The sequence below is a fragment of the Paramormyrops kingsleyae genome, chromosome 12 (assembly GCF_048594095.1).
Source record: "Paramormyrops kingsleyae isolate MSU_618 chromosome 12, PKINGS_0.4, whole genome shotgun sequence".
Taxonomy (NCBI): Eukaryota; Metazoa; Chordata; class Actinopteri; order Osteoglossiformes; family Mormyridae; genus Paramormyrops; species Paramormyrops kingsleyae.
Genome location: NC_132808.1, coordinates 17020758 through 17046973, shown reverse-complemented (window position 1 = coordinate 17046973; position 26216 = coordinate 17020758). Strand labels below are relative to the sequence as shown.

Genomic DNA, 26216 nt, shown 5'->3' with positions numbered 1-26216 from the left:
GTGTGGATTTTTGTGCTTTATCTACAGTGCATTTAGTGATACAGTAATCATGGCCCCTAAGAAAGTGAGCAGTGATAGCAGCAAACCAAAGAGGAAAGCAGTGAGAGTAACTGTTGAACTTAAAAATGAAATTATAGCCAGACTTGAAGGTGGTGCAGATGTGTCTGCTCTTGCTTCGGAGTGTGGGATTGTGATTTATTTCATGTTTATTGCTTTTGTATGTGTGATTTTTCATGTATGTATTAGTTTTATATTGATTGCTAATGCTTTTTATCATTAGTTAGGTAGGTCGATAAGCTTAAACAAGCAATCATTTGGGGTCTGGAACGGATTAAATTCATTTACATTATTTCTTATGGGGAAATGCGACCCAATCGCAACTTCACCAGCCTTCAGGAACAAATTAAGCTTGTATTCCACTGGACCACTGTATTCAGTCAGAGACCCATGAGTCGACAGTGATCTTTAAAGTCAAGCAGTAAGTGTGCAACACGATTAAACAGATATAAGTTAACAGAAGGGATGGCATTTCAAAGAGGAATTATAACTAAGGGGAATCATAATATATTTTCATATTATAGTAGGGCACTTGCTTCAAAAAAAAAAAAAAACACATTAGCAATTATCCGGGCGGTAGTGTTGCATGGGTCGACCTATGATGCGGGTCAGCTTACTGGAAAATATCACGGGTCGGGTCAGTGACATTGCAGCGTTCCGACAGAGCTATAAATAACTTACAGAAATGTTGCGTGCAGTCGGCTTTGTGCTATAAGCTCTCTGGAATGTGTGTAATAGGCAAGGCTGTGATTACTATAGTCTACCCACAGGTGAGCAGGCACACTCAACTTCAATTCAGCTAGATCTTTGGGGGCGAGTTAAAAAAAGACTAAAATAATAAAGAAAGATTTATTGAAAGCATATAGAATAACAGAGGCATTACGTCTTAACACGCTGATGATAGGTTTAGTGCTGAAGCGCACTGTGAAAACCAAATAGCCTCAAAGAATTAATCCTTAATTTAGGAGATAAGAGGAGATAACGGGTCGCTGCGAACAGAAATCTGTTATTATATCTCATCTACCTCTTATTCACCCTGTGAATTCAACACCAGGCAGGCAGGCTATTCACAGCTATAGAATCAGGTAAGATATCACTCTGGTTCAATTTAAATGAAGGAGTGTGTTTCACTGCCAAAGATGCATATAATGTACTGTACATAACATGTACAGAATGAGACACACCTAAAATGGAAGAAAATTAACATGTCAAAATAGCAAATGTAATTTCAAAGTAATTAACTGTTGGTTGTGTGTTGCTTTGTGCTATTGTGTAACCAAACTCAGAGTCGCAGTGGTGTGGAAATCATTACAAAAACTCATGCCGATGGATGCTCTAATTGGCAGTCTATACAGAAAAACACCTGAATATCCATATTGAACAGCCAAATTTGATTCGACTGACAAAATTCTGAGCCGGAGACAGCCCTACTAAGTAGCGAGAATTGTAGCACACCAATTATCACTATTTAATAATGTTGAGCACTGATTAGGACTGATTATTAGCAGTGAGTACACCAGACCACCTTAAATGCCTGCCATCAGTGTTTTTGTCTCAACTGTATTGACTCAGCTAACAATACACTGCCTGCCTCTATAGCAGCGAAATTGGAGGGATAATTGCTTGATGTGGCTCCAAACATCTTTAGACACAACTGTGAATATGCTGAATTGGCAGCTCAGTAATTTGATAAGTGGAAAAAAAACACACTGCGAAACAAAAGCCGTTGGGGGGAGGGGCTTTGAAGATGTTGTGAAGGTCATTAGCATTAACTCTGATGTATAGGTGTTGCAATTTAGCATGCATAACAAAAATACATTAAAGGAAACATGCTGAATCACCAGTCAGCTATATATTCAATGCAACATTACATTACTGAATACAGCACTGTAAACTTTCTTAGGTTTTGTTGCCATTTCTGAAGAAGGAAGGTCTTATGATAAGTATTCATATAAACTGTAAAAGAATACATTTTGTATATGAGCGCTATACCCAACCATGAGGGGGGGAATAAGCATGACTATTTCGGAACAGCTCGTAACAGCAAATGAATTAAGTAAATGATAACTGCTTCATTCACATTTAAACATAAAGAAACATTTCAGAGGAACGGCGTGTCCCAAGGTTCCAGGATTCTGCCAAAAGACCACAACATCTAAAATTAAACATGACTTGAGGGGAAACTGGGTTTATTACCTAGAGGAAGTCAAAGATATATAGTTGGCCTCTGCAACCATTTCTGTGAATGCGGCCATTTTAAACGTTCAAGGCACGTTCATCACTCAGCCCCACATCTGTTTTAGACTCATTCTCCTTCCTATGCGATGGTCACAGGGTTTTACAGCGAAGGGCGGCCGCAGGACGAGCAGTCCTGAGCCAAATTAGAACCCAGATGGTTAACCAGTGGTTTTCAAACAAAAATGAACGTGACTCATTTGTAGTATTGAGCAGCAGACCCAGAAGAGCTCTACAACAAACATATAAATATTTCACAGTAAAATACCCTCCTCTTTAGTGTTTTCAGGGTGTTTTCCAGGAAATTCAATGAAAATAGTTCTTCCCAGGAGTTCTTTTTGACAACTAAAAGAGTCCCTAGAAAGATTGTGTCAAGGTCACTAGCTAACAGAACGCCATGTCCCTGTACTCTCTAAATTAGAGCTGTTGTACAAGAAATCAATCGCTTGAATCTCAGCTCTCTTCAGTCAATTAGATTTAGACCTCTTCTGTGGGGGAAGCAAGGAATGTTTTTTAATTCCCTGACTGACATGTCCAACATGTTAACTGTTTTCACAAACTGCCACCCCAGCAGTATTGGACTCACTGGAGAAAAATATACCAGCACATTGCAGACAACAGATATTGAGATTTAGAGAGCAGGAGATGGCATGAGGTCTTAAGCATCGACTAAGGCTAGAAGACTGGAAGTTCTTGTACTGCAGCAGAATATCCAAGATGCTATTATTGTGTTTATAATTATTATCATTGCATGCTCTGACTAGACCAGGCCTCTGTGGTTTTCTAGGAAACAGCAAGCCACCAAAGGTTATCATAAAAAAGAACACGTTTAAAATTGCTAAGGTTTTTCGGTCGGTAAGTGGCTCTCAAGGTTACAAGTCTTTGTCAGAAAGTCTACTGGTTGAAATTGTGTGTCCGGCAGAGTAATCAAATCACCACTGGGCCCTTCAGCAAGGCTTTTAACCCCAAGAACTGCTCCAAGGGTGCTGGGAAAATGGCTGACCCTGGGGTCTCACCCCAAGCTTAGCATCCACCTGTGTCGGCTCAGAGGAGTGCATGATGGGATATATGAAAACGAAAACATTTCTATGTACCTGCGCTTGTACAAATGGCACATAGAGCATTATTATTAATATCAACGTCGCTAGAAACCAGGCTTGTTCTATCCATCCAGTTTCAGGAAACCTGGAGCATATCCGAGGATACACAGAGCACAAGGCAGGGGACACCCTGGACAGGATGCCATAGAAGGGCACACTAACATAATTCAGACCCCAGTTTGTGTAACAACTTGCATTTGGACTGTGGGGAGGAAACTTGCATACTGGCAAGGATACCACATGAGTAGGTGCAGAACACATAAACTGCATGCACACACACGTTTGTATTCACATCCCTTTGTGGACTCACCATTCATTCCTATTGGCAAAACACTAATACAGTACCAGCAATGGCGAGCTTAACCCCTACCCAGCCATAACCTTAAACCTTAAGTAACTGAACAAAAGACAAGACTTTTGGCATTTTTAGTTTTTTGATTGCAGTCACAGAGTTTTATAAAATTGATTTTCCCCATTTGGGGACCGAAAAAATAAAAAAATATCACATTGTGGGAATATTTGGTCCTCATGATGTAATACCTACAATGCCCCCCCCCCCCCCACACACACACTGAATTATCATAAGCCTCCGCCATGGGGATTGTTTGAATGATAAGTGCCATGCACTCTAAAGAAGAATTTACCTCAGCATTATATGTGTTTGCTTAGCAAATATGATCCACTTCAGTACTAACATGGTCCTGCTTAGTACTTTCCATCGTTTCTCCTCTGAAGCGATGCTGATTCAGCTTTGCACTAATAAGCACTGTGATCCCTGAAGGCCTGACTCGTGCCAAAATCACCAGGAACTGATGAGAGACACTTGGCACCACGAGTTTAATTAATCGAAATCATATGGCGACGCTGCGATTCGACAAGATTCAACTCAGCCTTATCAAACGGAATAACAGCGATGCACCAATCTGCTGTGATTCCATGGTGCTGCTACGCTGCCCGTTGCCTGGTGTTTATGCGGGAAAGTCTAACAGATGTTTTTAATGTGTAACAAACAGAAGGTGTGCCCCCTTGTTTGCAAATGGCATTATTGCCGTCTGGCTGCACCAACTGCTTGTGTTTGTATAAGGAAGGAGAGCAAGACCCACAGGCTTTCACACTGCAAACATGTTTCTGGGATAAGAACCACCTACCCATGCTCCCTGGACCTTCAGAAAAAAAGAACAAACAAATAATGAACAAAAAAAACAGAAAATAAAAAGCCGGTTCGTGCCTCTGCTACCCATTGGGCAAATTAGCCCTCTGTTTGATTAAGATTAATACGACTGGCCTACAGATTGCACATCGCTAAGACTTAATCGGATGTAAATGGGAGCGGGACACAAACAAATGGTGACAATGGCCTATAATGTTTTAGAGCAGTGGTTCTCAATCCTGTTCCTGGCGACCCACCTGCCAGAATGTTTTCATTCCAACCCTACCTTAATCAGGCTTATATGGTCCTTAATAGGCTAAAGCTGGTTACATACTGAACGCGGCATGCTCTGTGTTTATGGAAGGCCATTTGGGATATAACGTCTACTTTGACGTCCGTGTTAACACGTCATATTTTGACGTGTTAACATGCGAACAAATAACGTCTTAACACGTACATTATTTACGTGTCAAGACGTTTGGAGGCATTAACACGGCCAATTTGAACGTCTTAAGACGTTTAAAAATTGGGTGCTACCACTTTATCGGTTTTTGAGGGGAAGCCTGATGTCAGGTAGCTGATTGACTGTTACTGCCCATTCCGTTCCATGTTTTTCAAGTGCGCAATCGCACGCGTTTAAATAGCGGATCCTGCAGCAAAACTAATGTATCACTATTACAGTTCTTTTTAAAAAAATTTGATTTGTTTAAAATACGTGGAAAAAATAAACAGTGCAACCTGTCATACCAAGGCGCAGATCCACGCTACAGTATGTATCATCTATATCATAACGCAATGTAAAATTGTTCCAATTTAATACAAGAACCTAACAATCGGTCAGTGACAATAGAGCCACAGAGCGATGTAATGTATGTGTATGGCTGTAAAAATATGCGTTACCTGAACTTTGGTATTTTGTAGTGATTATCATGTTGTGAAAGTGCACAAACAAAACACCGATGAGTATAGATAATGGATAGTGTATATTGCCCATTGACGTGACAGGTGAAAACTTCGATCGCGTTGCGGAACCTGAAAATATTAACCTATTTCAAAGATATTTTGCACGTTTCATAACGAGGTACAGTGACAACTTTTCCGCAGTATTGGGAATTGCTATTGGAAATTTAGATTTTTTTCACCCCACCCTATTGAGCATGTTACGATTCAATGGCTTACTTGGTTATGGCTGGCTGTACAGAATCCAGTTGTTGGTCATCCGACGATAAAACTCGCGTACATTCTGTAAATGTACGAGCACAGTTGTCCAAAAATGTTCTAGATGCCATCTTAACATCTAGAAGCCACTCTTCTCCGCCACGTATCCTCTGTTCTGTCAGTTTAAATAAGTCCACGATTCACCCCTCCAACAAATGGACTGTGCCGATTACAACATCACAGTCACGTTTGACACGTAATACATACGTTGCCTATAAGTAATCACAACATAGGACTCACATGGTTGAACCTAGAGTCCACGTAACTACAACGTAGAGACCACGTGACTACAAGGTACAGGGCACCTACTGCATACGTATAGCCCCTACGTCAAAAGGGGTGTGTATGTTTATGCCAACCAATAGCATAGATGCATTAAAGGTACAAACGTCTTAAGACGATCAAGTTGGCCGTGTTAACGCGTAGTTTTAAAACGTGTTAACGCCTCCGAACGTCTTAACACGTAAATAATGTACGTGTTAAGACGTTATTTGTTTGCGTGTTAACACGTCAAAATATGTTGTGTTAACACGGACGTCAAAGTAGACGTTATGTCCCAAATGGCCTTCCATATGTGCTCGCTGCGAGGCTTCTGCGCAAAGAGTAGGCATGGTTTTCAAAACTCTGTCCTGTCATTTTGGGTCGCGGTCAGTAGTGACGATGCATATTTCGTATTCAAAAAGATTCTACGCTTGTGTGATGTAGCTCCGGGGACTCAGACATGGACAATATAAGTTTTTCCTCCATTTTGTTTTCTGTGCCAGGTTTGGTGCCTTGTTTCTACTGATCGCGTGACAATGCGTCACAGCGCGCAACGGTCAAAGTTCGACAAAGTTCATCTTTGACCACAGAGCTCGCACAAGCTCTGTGAGCGGCATGCGGCACGGAGCACAGTGTAGTGCTCGCCGTGTTCGGTCTGAAACTGGCTTTAGCCTATTAAGGACCATATAAGCCTTATTAAGGTAGGGTTGAAATGAAAACATTCTGGCAGGTGGGGCGCCAGGAACAGGATTGAGAACCACTGTTCTAGAGTCATATGTCCCTTGTTGGTGAACAGACATCAAAGCACAGAAGAACTGAGGGACACAATGCTGTCTGTTCTGGTTCTATTTACATAATTAGCTGAGTAGATAGGCTTCTGCGTTGGATGGAAACTTACATAGGGTTACCATACGTCTGGGTCAGAGCATGTGAGCGGAGCGGAGCGGTGAGAATTTCCGCTCCTCGCTCACGAGGCTGTTGGCTCCGCCCGCTCTAATTCGCACTAAGCCGCTCCGCTCAACACCGCTCCTCGCTCCACTAAAATGTCCTCCCGCTCCAGTCAAATCGCTCCACGCTCGCTCCAATTTAAAAGAGGAACAAATAATCTGCATGCCTAACAAATGTCACCTTAAACCGAAGCCTTATGTCATAAAGAAATATGAGCAACGGCAACATTGCCAGTCAGAACAGAAAATATTTATTTTTAAGCAACCTATCGGCAACAACGGACAGGTTTGGAAATGGCATTCCACACAAAAATAGGCTTAAAAATAAAGGAATCAGTGGGTTTAATAGCCTAAAGAATATACAGACACGTTTTTAAATTCCTCAATTTTTTTCTGTTGATGCAGCACGTCTCTAAAATAAAATTTTACGTTACGTGAAATTAAAAAAAAATCTTATTAGACCTACTTTGAATGACAAAACGAATTTATTTGATTACCAATATTTACTTTATAGGCTTTTATACTTTAATTTACTTTATAGACTTGATATGCTACAACCATATAAAACTTGCACGCGTTTTGCTCTGGCTTCCGCTTGTTCGCGTAGCACACTCATGTTTCTGAGAAAAGTGATTCCAAAGTGAACCTTTACTCACTGAAACAGTTTCACCACAGTGTTGTTCTTGCTGTACATTCTTGTCATCTATACGTTTGATAAAAATAGTACACTTGTATGATTTATCAGTTTCCTTTGTGAAATACTTTGCGAATTCCATCTCGGCCAATTTGTGTAACAGTCTTGATAATTGTACAGATGAATTCTGGGTAGAATTGGGCACGCCTCAGAATTGTAGTGTGAGCGGTATCGGAGCGAAATTGGAGCGAGACAAAGCGACCGCTCCAGCCTTAATTAGAAAACCCGCTCCGCGCTCTGGCCAAATTCCGCTCCTCGCTCACGCTCCGCTCCTCGCTCCGCTCACATGCTCTGGTCTGGGTTTACCCGGGCGTGAATTTTCGTTTACAGGGTGGTTAGGGGAAGCTCATTAATATTCATGAGAAGCACTACCCAATTGAACATAGAACACAAAAACTCCTTAATATTCACAAGAGATGCACTACCTGATTGGCAGATGACCGTGAAAACTTATTCTGAAGCCCAGACACGTCCTATTTTTCGTCTCACCAAATATAGTAACCCTAAGCCTATTTTCCACCTGTGCAAAGTGCGACGCAAAGTGGTTTTGCTAATTTCGTACCAGCGCACTGCTCATTTTCGTGGCATACGTGCACGTCGCTGGAATAGCAAATGGTTTTGCGCTGCCTTTCCGCCGGTAGGAGTGGTGTTTTTTTAAATGAGGTGAGGCTGGGCGATTTGTCGGTGCGTTGCTATTTTAAAAAATCCTTTCGAGTTCATTATCAGAATGGATTGCAGAAAATGTGTTTCAGATGTTTAGATAAATCAGGTGGAAGACTGCAATGCAGCTCTCAGAAGGTCGCAGCATTCCTCTCTGACATGTAGTATGTTGCATAATATTACCATGCGTGATGGATGTCTGTTGGACATAAATGAGGACACATTACAGGACTTTAGAAGGCGTGATACTGAACTGTATGGAGTGCATGCCGGTGGCAGCATGGACAAGGAGGGATCAGCTGGCAGAAGAGCGAATTGTCTCGAGCCGGGTAAGGAATGTAAGCTGTGAGAAAAATAACAGCCCTAATGCCTTTTATTTGCAAATTTTAAAACACCTTAAAACTGTAGGTTGTGTTTTGTTTGAGCAAAGATTGCACTTTCATTTATATTTTGCGAATTGCACGCTAAAATAAAAATAAAAAACACACTAGACAATAATTAAGTGCCCATTCGCAGCCGCTGATCTCGTTCAGCAGCGAGCTTCTGTTTTCTCCGTCTTCTGACATCATCGTACCGCTTTCGGCGCCGTGCGGATGATGTGGTGCCAGCAGACGAGGACACACTTGCCGTTACCTCATCCCACGCCTGCTTCACCCCAAAAGGCTTAGGTCAGCGGTACTCAAAGTTCTGTTGTGCCCCCTCTTTGGAAGCAGCTGATCTTTCATCCCCCTCCCCAGCATGGGTGCACGACTGGTACGCAAGTACGCATCCGCCGTACGGAGCAGTACCCGCGGCAATTGTCGTAGTAGCGCAGATCTGTATTTATATTATGTGCATTTGTGGTGCTATGACAAGAAATTACTGTGTATTTTAACATTTATGTGATTAATTTGTACTTCTTTCGCAGTATAACGGTTAAAATGCATGGTAATTTAATGTTGTAACAGCGCAAATGCATACATATATATATATATAGATATATAACAGACAATAGAATCAAAATGGGCCAGATTTTGTTTTTTATCAGAACTGCCATCGGTTTTACAAAAAATCTGTCAAAGTTTTACTACATGTTTGTTTTGCTGCCTGAAAGAAAAAAAAACCAAAGCGCCCCCTTTAAACACGCAAATTAAACCTCGGTTCCGCTACACATTTTGGCACACTCAACTAAAAAGAAAATAATAATTATTATTTTGGCACACTCAACAATCTCACCTGGGATTTGTTGTGTTTTGCGTCCCTCTGCAGTGCCACGGCGCCCCTCAGTCATCCGACAAGTTACCCGATAAGCCGTTGTAATAGCAATCTGCAGTAGATTATGCACCGTGACACGCTATTCCGACTGTCTTATTGCTTATCGTGCCCCAAACACCGACCTGAATAATTAAGAGAGTTTGGGAAACCGTAATTCTGCCTTGCGCTGGCGCAATGTCTGGATTTTCTGCCGTCAAAATAGCGAGATGGATTTGGACACGCCCATAACTGTTAGTTCGCTTTATGCTTTGCGTTAGATCAGGGGTAGGCAATCTTATCCGCAAAGGGCCGGTGTGCATGCGGCTTTTTGGGATAACCTGTAGGTCAGCTGTTCAAACCCAGGTATAAGGACTCTTCAGCCAATCAGTCCTCTAATTAGTAATCTAATTAGGGAGTTGTAGCGAAAACCCGCATACACACCGGCCCTTTGCGGATAAGATTGGCCACCCCTGTGTTAGATTGTCATAATAGAGCCCTTCATGTCCATTGCATAGACTGGTAAAGGGCTCCTCAGTCATTGCATGGCTTCGAGTTGGGGGATGAGGAGCGGGCTGTGGTTCCCCTGGAATTTATGTTGCGAATAAATGGATGAAGTGGAATGAAAGGAAGAGTAAAGCAGGAGCTGGGAATGTGACCTAAGGGTCATTTCAAAACATAAACTGGTCACTATTGCACCCTTCAGCATGTTAATTAAGGCACACAATAAACAGATTCCTGCATGAGCGAGATATAATCATGTGCTATGAAAGTCAGCCAAGCACATAAAGTGTGTAGCATAATAAAACACAATAAAGGAAGAACGCAGGACCTACTCAGCTGTGTCTTCCAGTCTTGCTATCATTAGACATTAGCTAAATGGCCGATGAATAGCTAACAGATTGTGGCTTTGAGTGACAAAACAACACAGCTAGTCACTTGCCAGGCTGTTTGTAGTGCAAACGATTCTACGGCTTTACTGTTTGATATTTTACTGTGACCCAGTCTCACATCCTTCAGCAAAAACCTGCACATGTGACATTAAATCCCATTCAAGTTTTTATCACACTGCCTGGTACTATATTTATAACAGATATGAAGTGCATTCAATGAATTATAAGTGCTCCATTAATATCATTTTACTGAGTATAAAATACAAGACAACACAATACAAATTCATAACAAAAAATGGAGGGATGTGTGAATAATATGGTGCTTTTGAAAACCAAATGCAACCCATGGACTGTTCTTTCCTATGAATTGGATTATAGATGATCTACTGTACTTTAGCTGTATTATTGGACTGATGCCTCGTGTTGCAGATGGTCCTGCTAAAAGCTACAGCAATCCACACAGAGTAAGGGGATGCAGGGGCTGGAATAAGATTCCTCTGATGCAGTTCACCTGGCCCGGTTAAAAAGCGCTCCTCGTCTATAAATCACTTTTATTACGGGGGAATTCCTGGTGCTGGGAATCCCAGCACGGCCTGTACTCCAGCACAGAGGAGGCCCCTAAAACACGGGGCACTGATCCAACAAAACGCAGATTTTCATTTGTTGCCGGATCCCTGAAGCCAAAACGGAGCCACCGCCACAATCTCTCTAACCGAGGCGAACGCCCGGCGCTTCATGATTTTCAGCAGTATGAATGGCATTAAAAAAAGAGTGCAAAGAAATATGGAAGGCATTTTCAATTAAGACATATTCTCCTTTAATTACAGTCCTAGGAATTCCACTAAACTTTATTATTTCATTATTATTTTATCAAAATTTAGTACCCTCTAAAAAATAGAAACTTTTTAGCCATCTTTAACACATTTGATAGTGAAACTGGCACATATTTTCATTTATGTAATGTTTTACAAGTTTTACTAACCAGAATTTGTATTTTATTGACTCCACTGCAGACGAGCGCTCTGCAAGTCTGGATGAATATGGATCTCTTCAAAGCCTATGTCGGCTCCAAGTGGGAGCCAATCGATATTTATCTCATTATGACCAGCATTAGGCCGGCCGCTTCTGCTGATTTTCAGCTCTGAGAATAGATGCTATTACAGTTTGACAGTGCAGGCACTGTAACAAGCTGGAGCTGACTAGGGCCTCAGCAGTGTCAGAGCTTCTGGTTAGTTAGCAAGGCTAAGGCTATTAGCTGAAGATGCATGCTTTTGGCCAATAGAAGAACGTGGACTGTTCAAAGAGCCATCCAAATGAAGCAGCACATGTGTAAGAGCATTAATCTCAAGAAATCCAGCACTGGCAGGTTGTCCTCAGCACGGCTGTAGTGCTAAAGCTACAGACAGCGAGCATCACGCTGAAGAAAATGGACGGTGCAATATCACAAGCAAAGCTCCCATTAACAGTGAGTTTCCGACGAGCGCACTGAAGAAAATGAGAAGCGCCAGGGCAGGAAATGAATCTGAAAGGGGTAAAGGAAGTGCTATCGGCCTGAACGTGCGAGTAATATAACGTGTTATTCATGATGCAAGCCTCATGCAGATCATTTTAATTATGATTTTGGTTGAATAAGTTAGACCGAATGCACCTTGACAGACAAAGAATTGAAAGGAAAGATCTGCATTGTTACGTCATTCACAGGAAGTCATCTGGCCAAAAAAAATCATGAGCAACTCCTGCATAAAAGAGCCATACTCAGTTGCCCTATAAACACGGCTCTGGAAAAAATGAGGAGACCACTTGATATATTTTAAAAATCTGCATTTTAAAATACTGGCGTAATCCTGATTCTCCTGGAAGAAGGCTAAACTGTGAGACATACAGTATTGCTTCCAGGCTCAAAGTTTCTAAGGCAGCAGTACACAAGATCAAGATGAAGCAGGAGTCACTGGGAACGACCAGAAATCGGCCAGGTACGGGGCAGAAGCGACTTTCTAATGCCAGAGATTACCGTTAATTTATCCGACAGAGCCTCATAAATTGGAGGATGACCTCAAGTGACCTTCAAAAGGAATGGGAAACATTAAGCGCAGGTGTGAAATGCACTGCTAGGACAGTTCGTATCAGGCTCCTAGAAGCAGGACTGAAGTCCCATAAAGCAAGGAAGGAGCCCTTCATCAATTAGAAGCTGGGATGAGCCAGGCTGCAGTTTGCAATAAATGTAGACTTTACACTGGCACATACCCATAAATAGAACATTGAAAGTGAAAATGAAAAATTTGCTTAATTTTTTCCAAAGCTCTGTGTGTGTATAATATATGTGTGTGTGTGTGTGTGTGTGTGTGAATAGATATATATAGACTATAGATAGATAGATAGATAGATTACTAGGTTTTCACTTTTTACTTTAGTTTTATAAGAATATATAAATGATTTGTGTTGGTGAGCTGAAACAAAAAATCCAACAGCAGACAAACATCACAATGATAGAATGTAATTTTAATAAAGCTGGTTAAGTGGTAAGGATTTTGGTCCTACCAGTACTAAAACAAAACCGATTTGCTTTTTAAACTGAAAAGCAACAGAGATATATTTCTGTTTTATTATTTTGATTATTTATGCTCTTCCTGAGTGCCACACAGGTTGAGTCAGGAATTGCATCTGAGTTGTGTCATTTGTCAATAATGACCAGTGAACTGTGGCAATAGCTTTCTATTGGTGTCATTCTACTCTGGACACCTGGGTATCTAGGCCTACTGATTAAATGGGACTTTGTTGACCTATCATGTCACACTGATCCTCAGCGCTCCTGCACGGTACCATGTGACTGATGCAAGGAGCACAGGTCACATGCTCACCTTGCATAGAGACAACCCTGTCGAAAAAAAACAGCTGAAGGCCAGCTTACCTCTCCTAGCTGGTCTAGGAGTGGTCTAAGATGGTCTGAGATGTTCATGTCCCAGCTATTGCTGCTCTTTGATGGTATAGCTGGGTGGGTCACCAGTTGGTCATGATGGTGCGGCCAGCCTATCAGTGGAACCAGCTAGAATGACCATGTAAACTGGTATGAGCAGCTAAAGCATCAAACCATCATGTGTAAACATAACAAGCTGGTTAACTCTCATAAAGCTGGTCAAGGTCCTATTTTCAGCAGGGAATGGGGCTCGCAGGTGGTAAAAGCATTGGAAGAGGCACAAGGGAGTGGGATCTGCACTTTTCACACCTGAGATCCTGAAAGGGCTCTGCTCGGACATAGGGCGTTTCCACAGAGTGCTCGAAGACCGCTCCCTCGGTACCTGGAAAGGTAAAGAACGTTTTTGTTAAAGAGCCACATTTTGATTCATATAGCGACTTTGGAGATAAATTCTTATATAGAAAAAGTAAAGCATCTTACAGTGATTGTTAGAAAAAATACTCTAAAACCACAAAGTTTTCCACATTTTGCACCATATTATTTGCATATTGAGAAAAACAGCGGAATGGTAAAGATTATTTACCAAAAGTTTCACCGTCTGAGGCATCACAGTAGTGAAGCTTAAAATTACTGTTGATGTTATACTGTACTGGGATATTTGTGGAACATGAAACTCTATGCGTGTAGGCATCTGGGTAGTCCCTAGAGCGTAGGGAATCCTGATCACCGTGTTGTTATGTCTCATTCATACCTGATGATATTGCATTCGAGACAGGGAAGGTATTTCTCATTTGAGTAATTCCAGAGACAAGACGGCGGGGGTGTCCTTCCAGTAGCACCGCAGTTAAAGTTTGTATAATTAATATTTTCTAATATTCTCTGTGCCTTCTCCTCCTCTGCGCTGCCATATTGAGGTAGTAATTCTTGCAAAAATAATGATAAGCACACAGCGGAACCTTAACACATTTAATTTAGTTCCATCTGACAGTGAAGAAGGGCCATAGGCCGCCTCATTTATAAACTCCCACAGTGTTAATTACCTCAGTCTCTACCTGTTTTCTCTGCATCATGATCTCTATAAGGAAAACCCTCTAACTTCAGCTCTTTCAAGTCACTACATCATGAAACTGCTGCCGGAGGATGACCCCGACTCTGACTTCACCTCCAGAACCTTCCGAACCCTCCGCCCCCCCCAATACCGTCCCGAGCGGTTGTACGTTTCCTGACCCAAGCGGCTCCCACTTGATCCCGGAGCCAGTTTGCTTAATGGGAGGGACAGTGGAGTGAGGCAGCAAATGGTGCGTGGCCAATTTATCTCCGCTAACCTCCGGCAGCGCAAACAAACCCTAGCGAGGCTGCTAGCCGGGCTTTATTTCAGCCTCTAGTTTCGAAGATGACAGCAAAGTAATACGGCAAGGCCAAGTCATGCAACAATCACTAATGCGGGGTTTTCAGCCGGGGAAAAACGATAGCACAGAGCTATGAAAAGTAGCTCTTTTTAACACCAAAGGCAGTTTTTTCAAAGTGAGTTGGACAGCCAAGGAAAGCCAAGAAAACAAAGTCAGTCAGGAAATACCTTTTGGTGGACAGCTAAGTATCTGGAGACTAAACCAGGAGTCTCCAACTCCGGTCCTGGAGAGCTACTATCCAGTAAGTTTTCTATCCTACCTGGCTTCCAATGAGCCACACCTACTCCTGGTATTTACCTGAGTACAGGTGTGGCTCATCAGAAGCCAGGTAGGACAGAAAACCTACTGGACAGTAGCTCTCCAGGACTAGAGTTGGAGACCCCAGGACTAAACCCTACCAAAAGCTATGCATCCATAGACCAAAGTGATTGATACTGCGAGATGATCCTACCCTCAGTGTGTGAGATCATGTTTGTGGGAAGGGAATGCGTGGTAGTAATGGCTGCACATATGCAGAGTTTCTGCACACAATACTGTTGCAGTGTAAGTGATGGAGCATTTCTGTGTCCGCATGTGGGAGAATGAGATGTCCAGGCCGACCTGCTCCCCAGGCCTGGACACATTGACAGCCTGTACTTTTCATAATCTGGCCAAGAAGCGGGCGACGAGGAGCGTGTTTAATTTGCTGCAGCCACAAGCACAGCAGCTCCGCCGGGAGGCTAAAAACCTGATTAAACTGTCAGTTTGCATCGCAGGGGTACCGCAGTGTCTTCGCACTCAGCCACCGAGCCCAGCGAGGAGGGACAGAGGCTGGCGAGCTCTAAATTCATGCTGTAGTGTGTGCCGCAGAGAGGAGAGGCGCAAACGTTTAGGGTCGTCTGTGAGCGGCTGCGGATGGAAGCTCCGACACGTCTGTGGGCAGCTTTGAATTCACAAGAGCTGAACACGCTCACCGGGTGAACAGTGCTAAACAAGCTAATCATGCTAACCGAGATAACGGTGCATCTAGGGAGATTAAGTAACAGACATGGGAGCAATATAATAATGATATTTCTTTAGATATTCCAAGTACGAATAAGTAGGCGTAATTATAGTGAATTAATATTTAGATGTTGCATTTCAATTTTATTTAAAGCATTTTTTCATTTTTGTCACTAAGTAAAATGCACTGCATCCTCCATCTTCAAAATGCAACCTAAATTTGGTGATATGCAAAACTTGCATGTAATCTCCCCGCTCTTGTAATGAGTGAAGTCCTGAAACAGTGCATCATGTATTTGACCTGGGCAGAGGTGAAATGTGGGTTTTACACAGATTCTTTCATTGCGAAATTCAGACCCCCTATACCTGCACAAGATCAATGGGACTTTAGCCTATTGATCCGCTTGCTAGAGGCAAAACGCTGGCATGGGGCTGCAACTGGAAGGGTAGATGAAGACTGATGGGACAGCTTGAGTGGCCTGATGCTTTGCTTGGAATTTTACCTTTATTTTCATGTCAGGACTGATTCAGTAACCCCACATCCTGACTCACTTCATACACAACCAGGAGTACAGTGAGTCGACAGTAGGGGACGCCATAAACATGACAGAGGCGGAGCCGAATTTAATCAGGTGGCGTGGCGGGTCATAATCCCTCCAGCCTGTAGTGCTTGGCTGGAATACGAAACGGCTGATGTCAGACAGACTCTTTGATTGTGCCGGATGCAATTCACAGTAATGCCGCTTCTACCGGTGGCCGAGTTCCGGCTCGCGGCTCGTCACGGAGACTCATCTTACCTGTCACTCTCAGCTTATCGGTGCCGATGCTGATCTCCTCGTCCGCAGCTGAGAACAGCAGCCGCTCACCATCGCTGCTCCGCACCTCGAACTTCTGGCACTGCGCTTCTACCATCTCTGAGCCTAAGACGCAAGGTAACGAGAAGAACCACCACAGTAAAAAATAATAATCACGTAAGAAACATACAGGAATGACCGACTGATAATAATATTGATAATAATCAAATAACAGGCACGCATACCATCCACACCTTAAATATATTAGACCTAAATGGCTGTGTGTCAGCTTAACCGCCCAGAAGAATATTGAAGAATCTTGCAATGATGACAAGTATTACGAAATATTGTCAAATATGAGACCAGTGCAAGAATACTGTAGGATCTGAAAACAGTGACACTCTCGGGGTAACGTCAAGGCTGCTGACAGCCACACTGATGTCCTTTTACGTGACACTTCGGAAGATTAACGGCTGACAAACAGAAATAAAGACCTAAAAACCGTTACTGTCCCAAAACTTCTTTTATCAATTAGAATTTTCCCTTTTCTTTGACGGGAAAAGATGCAAACTTGACGAGACTGTGGACAGGGGTGAGAAACAATAACGCTTAATCCGTATTCTGCTGATCTGTGTCTCGCTCAGCTCCGGACTATTTTCAGCTGTTATTTCCTTCTCCAGAGTCAAACCATTGACGGCATCCTGATCTGATTATCCAACTCAGCCCATTATCACTGATATTCCAGTGAAACTGTGATTACATGTCAGAACAAGGCACAGCATGGCACTATCTCCATCCTGCCACTGCAAGCAATTCCTTAAGTACATAGCAAGGTTATCACTGGCGATGAAAACTGAAACACATATTTTCACAACTTTTTTATTTTCCACTAAGTGATATACACCCATGAGCCAAAATATTGTGACCACCTCCACATGAAGCGAATAATGTTGACTATCTAGTAAAAATGGTGAGCGTCAAGGTCTGGGATATACACTCACCTAAAGGATTATTAGGAACACCATACTAATACGGTGTTTGACCCCCTTTCGCCTTCAGAACTGCCTTAATTCTACGTGGCATTGATTCAACAAGGTGCTGAAAGCATTCTTTAGAAATGTTGGCCCATATTGATAGGATAGCATCTTGCAGTTGATGGAGATTTGTGAGATGCACATCCAGGGCACGAAGCTCCCGTTCCACCACATCCCAAAGATGCTCTATTGGGTTGAGATCTGGTGACTGTGGGGGCCATTTTAGTACAGTGAACTCATTGTCATGTTCAAGAAACCAATTTGAAATTATTCGAGCTTTGTGACATGGTGCATTATCCTACTGGAAGTAGCCATCAGAGGATGGGTACATGGTGGTCATAAAGGGATGGACATGGTCAGAAACAATGCTCAGGTAGGCCGTGGCATTTAAACGATGCCCAATTGGCACTAAGGGGCCTAAAGTGTGCCAAGAAAACATCCCCCACACCATTACACCACCACCACCAGCCTGCACAGTGGTAACAAGGCATGATGGATCCATGTTCTCATTCTGTTTATGCCAAATTCTGACTCTACAGAAATCGAGACTCATCAGACCAGGCAACATTTTTCCAGTCTTCAACTGTCCAATTTTGGTGAGCTCGTGCAAATTGTAGCCTCTTTTTCCTATTTGTAGTGGAGATGAGTGGTACACGGTGGGGTCTTCTGCTGTTGTAGCCCATCCACCTCAAGGTTGTGCGTGTTGTGGCTTCACAAATGCTTTGCTGCATACCTCGGTTGTAACGAGTGGTTATTTCAGTCAAAGTTGCTCTTCTATCAGCTTGAATCAGTCGGCCCATTCTCCTCTGACCTCTAGCATCAACAAGGCATTTTCGCCCACAGGACTGCCGCATACTGGATGTTTTTCCCTTTGCACACCATTCTTTGTAAACCCTAGAAATGGTTGTGTGTGAAAATCCCAGTAACTGAGCAGATTGTGAAATACTCAGACCAGCCCGTCTGACACCAACAACCATGCCATGCTCAAAATTGCTTAAATCACCTTTCTTTCTCATTCTGACATTCAGATTGGAGTTCAGGAGATTGTCTTGACCAGGACCACACCCCTAAATGCATTGAAGCAACTGCCATGTGATTGGTTGATTAGATAATTGCATTAATGAGAAATTGAACAGGTGTTCCTAATAATCCTTTAGGTGAGTGTATAAGACAGTAAGCTAACAGTCGGTATTCATACTCTGTTAAATGCAGCAGTAATGGGGAGGGATAAAGGTCCGAGTAACTTTGATAAAGGGCAAATCATTATAGCCAGGACTCAGGAACAGCATCTCAAAAATGGCATGGCTTGTCAACTGTATCTACTTAGAGAGGCCTGAGGAGGGGAAAACCATGAATCGCCAGCAGAATGTTGGGCAGCCAAGATTCGTCGATGCAAGATGCGAATCCTTTATTGGCTACTGTGGCACGAATCACAGATAATTTTGAAGATGGCCAATGGCATAACGTGTCAGGACACATGTAGCGTACGAGGCTGTATAACCACGGACCATTCCTAGTGCCCATGCTGACCCCTGCCCACCTTCGAAAGCGCCTACAATGGGCACGCTGGCATAGATGGAGCAATGGATGAAGGTCTGATGAATCCCCCAAAATACATATAGAATGGTATGCAAAGTCTGTATTACACCCGTCTAAGCTTTAGCAAGACGAAATCCATCTACTTCCAAATTTAATGTCAACCAATTTACATGTGTAATTTCTTAGATTAACAAGAGTGCAAAACTATAATTGACGTATGTGGGGAAAATCATTGATATAACAGTTTCTACATATTAAGAAACTTTCAAAGATTTTCAGTAGAAAAAAAAAACTATTTGAAGTATTCATTTTCCAAGCATATGATGCGAATCATATATTTTCTTAATCATATTTTTTCTCAAGTTCTCCATGTCTTTTGAACCAGGCAAGGTCTTTATGGGCTTTGTGCCTTTAACTACAAAAGTCATGAAGACAGCTCTGGACAGCTTGCAGTAGCCTTCAGCTGAAAACCCCCTCATTTAGAACACTGAGAGATAAATCATTCATCTCAACTTACAGTCATTAATAGAATAAGAAAGATCAGAGCACTCTTGGCACTAACATTAATCAGGGCGTCACTGGAGCTCCCCTTTATCCATGAGCCATAAACAGGAAAACCAGGCCGCATTCACAGATAATGCAAACACTTACATGTATATCAAAGACTGACTCTGCCTAAGTATCTCTGCTTGGATATGTGACAAGAGTTAAGTTAACCCTGGCTTTCAAAATGTCTGTATTACACTGTAAGAACCATGGCAAGAATCTATGCTGGCATTTGTTATTGTAAGACAGTGAAACATGGTAAAATGATCTCCAGCACAGCCAATGAAAGCTGCCCGTTGGTAACATGACACAATCTGCCCAGTTGCTGCAGTAGGGATGCTTGTGGTCAGGAGGGCAGCAAGAACGGCACATTGCAGTCTGTCTGGTATAATTAACTGGCAGTCTAACTGGTATAATAAAGATTAACTCATTAACATTGCAATCCCCCAAAATTTTATCGCATATCATACACAAATACTATTTGTTTATATATACTGATTTCTTTATGTGAAATTCGAACTGGTTGAACATATAAAATCTGCAGAGAGAAATGATATCAGTATAAATGTTAGAGATGTTAACATTTTTATTAGGTCAAGACCACCAGTGTTATGAGCAGTACCTTTGGCATTAATGGTTTTGAGATGGTATGATTAAATAGATTTATAGTCCTATCATGTGTCGGTCAACAGTCTAGGTAATGTTTTAACCGGGGGGGGTGGGGGGTTGGGGGGGCACTGATAGTTATACTTCAACAATAAAAACTCTATTTTTTCTCTTTTTAGAGGGCCAATAATAAAAATAACACAATATGAACATAAGATGAGCATGGCCACTCTAACAATGGATCCCCTGTGGTGATACTCCTGCCCCATCGCCTGTTTACAGTGCACACTTCATCACATTATTGAAGTTAGTGTACTACACAGGAACAAGTTCACTTTTCATTTTTATGTTCCTAATTCAAATAGACGCTGACAGGTTCTTTCTCAAATTAACGAGACGTCAGGTAGGAGAAGGAGCCAACAATAAAATTGTCTCGCTGGGACTGAATATAGAACCAGCTCCCAGGGGTCATGTGACACCTCTTAGTACAGCAAGCGAAGCCGGACAAAGGTGAACAAACAAGGCAGCCGCCAGACACCACGTCCTCCTGAAAGAACAACAGCTAAAACAGAAACAATGGAAAGTTCTGGATGTCACTCCAAATTAATAATGTTTATGTAACAATTTTAAAAGCCACTCATAGTCGAGCACCATTGTTGCAGCCTAATACCAAGTGCTGTGTTTCGCAATTAATATAAAGTGAAATGGGACTTGGGCATCTGGTCATGTGACTTAACTGGGGGCGCTCTGTGTTACCTGATCACTTAACTGTGGAGCAGAGTGTCAGGAAGGGCAGAAATGCTAAAGGATGTGATACAGTGAGTCTGGGAAAGCAGCCAGAGAACAATTAAGAAACTGTCTTGCAATGGTGTTCGGTTCAAAATGCAGCAAGAACATTACTGCTGTGCCACTTAAAGGGGCAGAGAGCTGGACGGACTCAGCCAGCTTCCGTCTAGTCTATCGGGAGAGGAATAAACTACTACTTTTCTTTGTTTACTGAAAAAACAAGAGCGATGTAACTGGGCGAAAGTGTGCTGTATTTTTTTTTGGATGAATAAATGTCTGCCAAAGAGAGATAACAAAGCAAGCCACATCTGCAAGCATTTCACACACACGCACCATCACGAACAAACACCAGGATTTATTACCTCCATAATTACATGGGTGTTACATCTGCAATTCTGTGTGGGGTGTGTCCAGTATATGTGTGTGTGTGTGTATGTGTGTGTGTGTGTGTGTGGGGGGGGGGGTTGTCTGAAACCCTGCAAATGGACTGTTCTAGAAAACAGGAAACTCACCCACTGTGAGCTGTCCTGTGAGGAGACCAAGGTGATTCCTTGCATTCAGAGTCACATTTCTGTCTGACTGCAGGAGTAGTGGACTGTCCTGAAGAAGGAAAGGAGGAAGAGAAAACAGTAAATCCATCCATCCGTCCATCCATCTCAGGACTGCAAAGAGCCCGGAGTTTATATCAGGCAGCAGAAGACACAAGGCAGGGCAACATGGATAAGAGGCCAGTCCACCGTAAGGGAAACACACATTAACCTCACTATAATCCTGCCTTGTATTCTAAGAATTATATGACTGTTCTGTACTCCATGAACAACAGTGTCAGACTGGTATCAGAAGAGGGAGGAGATGTCACTGGTACTCTGGGAACATGCTTTTGAACATAAATTAGAAGCTCATATTTCACCAAGTCTGATTCTGAATTTAATCTGCATTCAGTATGAATCCAGTCCATATTCAGCCAACACTGTGTCCAGACTCTGAAATCAATGCTGTATTCCTGTCATCATGGTTTTTCTGGGGGAAGATACACCAGCAAAGTATAGTATAGTATCGTATAGTATAGTAATGTATAATTCCCACAATACTCTCAACACTTAAACTGCAAACAGTGGCCATTTTATTAGATACCCCAATGTAATACTGAATAGGATTCACTTTTATCTGCAGAACCACTTCAAGGGTTGATGGGTTGCCTGCACAAAACTGTTCTCAGCTGGATTATGAACACAGCTGTTCATCAAATCAGCCCACACTACGCACAAACAGACAGCAAAATCCCAAGTCAAATAACATATTTTCAGTCTGGGTAAACACAGCATTTAAAATGCTTCATATTTTGAGGTTCCTGATCACCAAGGTTTGAACAACTCAGTGTATTTCGGATGTATTTTGGTCAGTACCCCTCTAACTTCCAGTGAAAGTCTTCTGCCTACATGTGTAGTATATGTTACTTTCAATATAAAAATGATTGACTTTAGAGAAGGATAATAATGAAAGGACAAATGAATTGCTTTTGAAGCACCCCACTTCAAATGTATTTCATAAAATCTTTCTGGTATGCAGACTATTTCCCACTGACAAAATATGTTTTGTCAAATACATATACTTCACAAAACATGTACAGCTAAACACACACACGCACACACACACACACACACATATATATATGTGTGTGTGTGTGTGTGTATATACTATATATATATATATATGTGTGTGTGTGTGTGTGTGTATATACTGTATATATATACATACACACACACATACACTACTATATATATCTCCAAGGAGATTTGGACCTCAAAAGAGAGCAGCCGTTCCTTCAGATCCAGAGGAGCCACCCGAGGTGATTTTGGCATCTAATAAGGATGCCTCCGGGGGGGTCATAAGGGAGCTGTCTCAGGCAGGTCCCACCAGGTGGACGCCCTGGGGCAGACCCAGGACACGCTGGAGGGACTAGCTTGGTGACATCTGGGGATTCCCAAGGACAAGCTGGAGCCCGTGGCCTTGGTGAGAGAGACCTCACCTTTTGGGCATGCTGCCAACGCGACCCTCACCAAGTGCTGTGAAGATGATAATTAAGTTGTTGTTTATGAACAACTTTCTTCAAGTCAAAGCGTAACTGTTTGATGAGATCTTGATGGTGTTAATGCGGCATCCTGACTTTGCTAAGTATTTTCCTATTTTGGTTTGTTGTTATTGCCCTGTGATGGACTGAAACCCTGTTCAGCATGTTTCACTGCCTTCTGGCTCCAGTTCCTAATGATCCGGTACTGGGTTAAGTGTGAGATAATCGATGGACGATCTTGCTGGAGAGCCAACTGTCAACTCAACTTTAGCCGTCTGGTAGGGGGAAGAGAGAAAGCCAAAAGGAGGGTATGAAAAAACTGGCCACAAGCACAGCTTCTTCCATCACTGTTAATAACGGCACCACAATATGATGTGGAACAGCTACAGAGCACAAAGGATCCATCTCATTTAACACACAATTTTTTCCAGCCTATGACCATCTTTTGTGTGAGCCGTAATGCAGGTACGAATGTCACTCAAGTATAATCAGATCAGATCATAAGGTCCTGAAGCGTCATTACGATGCAGTTTAGATAACCACCAAGCTTTCTGCGTGAAGCCTATGAAAAGGCTTCCTTTAATTAAACCCTGTCTTGAAAACCATATCCATGCTGTTATTGTCAAATGGTAGCTTTTGAGATGTCAGATCCTTATCATGCCAGGTTGTCACTGAAAACATTTGATTTTATGGCTGCCTCTGGAACGATTTTTCTTACCAGTACATGCCTGTAATGCTCTCCCACATCCTCTTTAATCATGAAATGGCCATGAACCTCTTTTTGATGGAAAATAAAATAGGAACACTCCTAATGGTCTGGGACTTGATTTTAAATACATGAGTGGGGATTAACTTAAATATGCTCTTTCAAAAGGGCAGCACAGTGGATCGGTAGGTAGCACAAGGGGTTTGGTGTTTGAATCCAGCCTCTGCTCTCTGTGTTGTGTGGGTTTCCTCAAGGTCCTCTCTTTTTCCAGTCCAACAGTTAGGCAAACACTTGTCTCTAAATGCCTGCCTTTATGTATCCTCTGGCATCCTGTCCTTTTGTGCTGTGCTGCCTGGTATAGGCCCTATCTCTGACCAGCATGAAAAGACAGAAGATGGATGACATGGTTGTGCCTTTCCTTATAATGTCAATCATAGCAACAAAAGAAACCTACCATATACATATTCAACAAACTGACCAGGAGGACAAACAAGAAAGAAAAATCTCAGAATTAATAAATCTTAATTACTTGATACACTTTTACTGACATGTACCAAGAGATGGACAGTTCAGGTCCAGAGAGTAAAAGTCCAGACCAAGGTTTTGTTTCAACCAACCATTTGAATACTCTGTGACTGTGACTCTTTATGCTCAACTGGATGGCTGAAACAAAATCCCAGTCTGGACTTTTACTTTCTGGACCTGAATTACCCACTTCTGGTTATACCCAATAAATAACAATAACCTAAGTAACCTAAATAACTATTTCTACAGTGATGAATATTCCAACATGTGAACCCTGCTAGAACTCACACTTAGGTTCAGGTAAAACGTGCAAAAAAACCCCAAAACATATCATGTAGCAGGACTGTAATCACCAAGAACAGTCTTAACATCAAATATCTCTTTGAAACTTTTGGGAAAACTTCTTATAGTAACTTCTAAGTATTTTTTTTCCATGACAGTGGTGCAGACAGAAGAAAGAGGCAACCACAGGCTGTGTGACGTGTCGCCTAGGACACCTACATGGTGAGGGTCCATCTGTTAAACATGGGAACACAGAACGCTTCTCTGCTGGCAAGTTAAATCAAGCCTTCAAGGTGTTTTGGGCTTTTTAAGATCTCTGTTCACCCCTGGGATCCCAGTGTGAAACACATTTAAATGTAAAATATTCAGGGAAAGTAAAGACAGTATGTGTGGGTTGTGAAAAAAAAAGAGTCGCCCCCAAGAGGAAGGGGAACAGATCAACATGACATGGGGATAAAGAGGATGGATGCATGGGGATTCTATCAAAAGCTTAGCTTCTCCAATAGGGAAGCAGCACAAAACACACATCGAAACTCTCTCCCTAAGAAACAGAGAGCCTATTTTATATGACTTACACATCCTAAACAATCACCAGAGAATGCTAATAAACTAATAAGCAGTTATCTGTTAATAATAAACTGCTTATAGGTGAAGAATGGGCTCCCCCAGAATACAGCCCTCCCTGGGACATCACCACCCACCACATTTCTCAGCTGGGTGGTCGGTAGAAAGCCGAGGTGCTTGTTGCTGCTCACGCGAGTTTTACAAACACAAAAATGTTCTGAGGGTACATCGAAAAATGATTGGTTTAGAGAGATAATCAATCAGATTGTAGAGGAGGTGGGTCCAAGCAACTAGAGGGGGTGGGACCAAGACACCTGATTGGTTGTTCTCACCTCCTCTGTTATCTCATTGTTTATTTCTCTGAATCAATCATTTTTCGTTCTGCCCTCAAAACATTTTTGAGTAAGTAAAACTCCCATGAGCCTCGATGTTGCATATACTAAGCATGTCCTGCTAAAGGAGAACAGACTGTGTTCATTGCCTCAGCACCACAGATCCGATGCCTCAGCAGGTATTCGGCCCAGATCATCTCAGGTGCTTGTGTGGTTATTTTGAGGGAAATATGTTAATAGCAGCATCATGTGAGATAATTTCTCCATTAATAGAGCTCCATGCACTAAGTTTCGACGTTCGACAGGAGAACATCTAATCTAACCCCACTGACACAAAGATGCTGTTCATTATCCATAGTTACCATGCCAGTGTTTATTAAACCAAGTCAAATGAGGTTATATTAGTTCAATAAATCACACCTGATTCGTTCTATTTTTGCAACCAGATTTCTCAGATGACATTTAAAATATGCATCGCTTGCAATTGCAAATGGCAGAAAGTTTTTTGATTACCGTTTCCCCAAACCCCCACATTTCATTTCCAACTGTAATTAAAAGAGAAACGCTAGACAACATTCTAGCCCCTCACTTGAACTTGTGTTTTGAAAAGGAACCCTTTTAACCCTCAAACATTCACAAACTAACAGCCATTTTTTAAGCCAAATGCCTAAAAGTGTGAATA

The 26216-nt window shown here is 42.2% G+C and overlaps 1 protein-coding gene across 2 annotated transcripts in view; it reads right to left on the bottom strand.

The window, feature by feature from the left end:
- LOC111845333 (zeta-sarcoglycan-like) overlaps positions 1-26216 on the bottom strand; it is a 121272-nt gene that overhangs the window by 5124 nt on the left and 89932 nt on the right. For both annotated transcript variants that reach the window (XM_023814672.2, XM_072697579.1), the window contains 3 exons: positions 21567-21654; positions 16547-16669; positions 13669-13741 (listed from right to left, as the gene is read on the bottom strand). In XM_023814672.2, coding sequence (XP_023670440.1) covers positions 13669-13741; positions 16547-16669; positions 21567-21654 — 284 coding nt within the window. The remainder of the gene's footprint in view (positions 1-13668; positions 13742-16546; positions 16670-21566; positions 21655-26216) is intronic.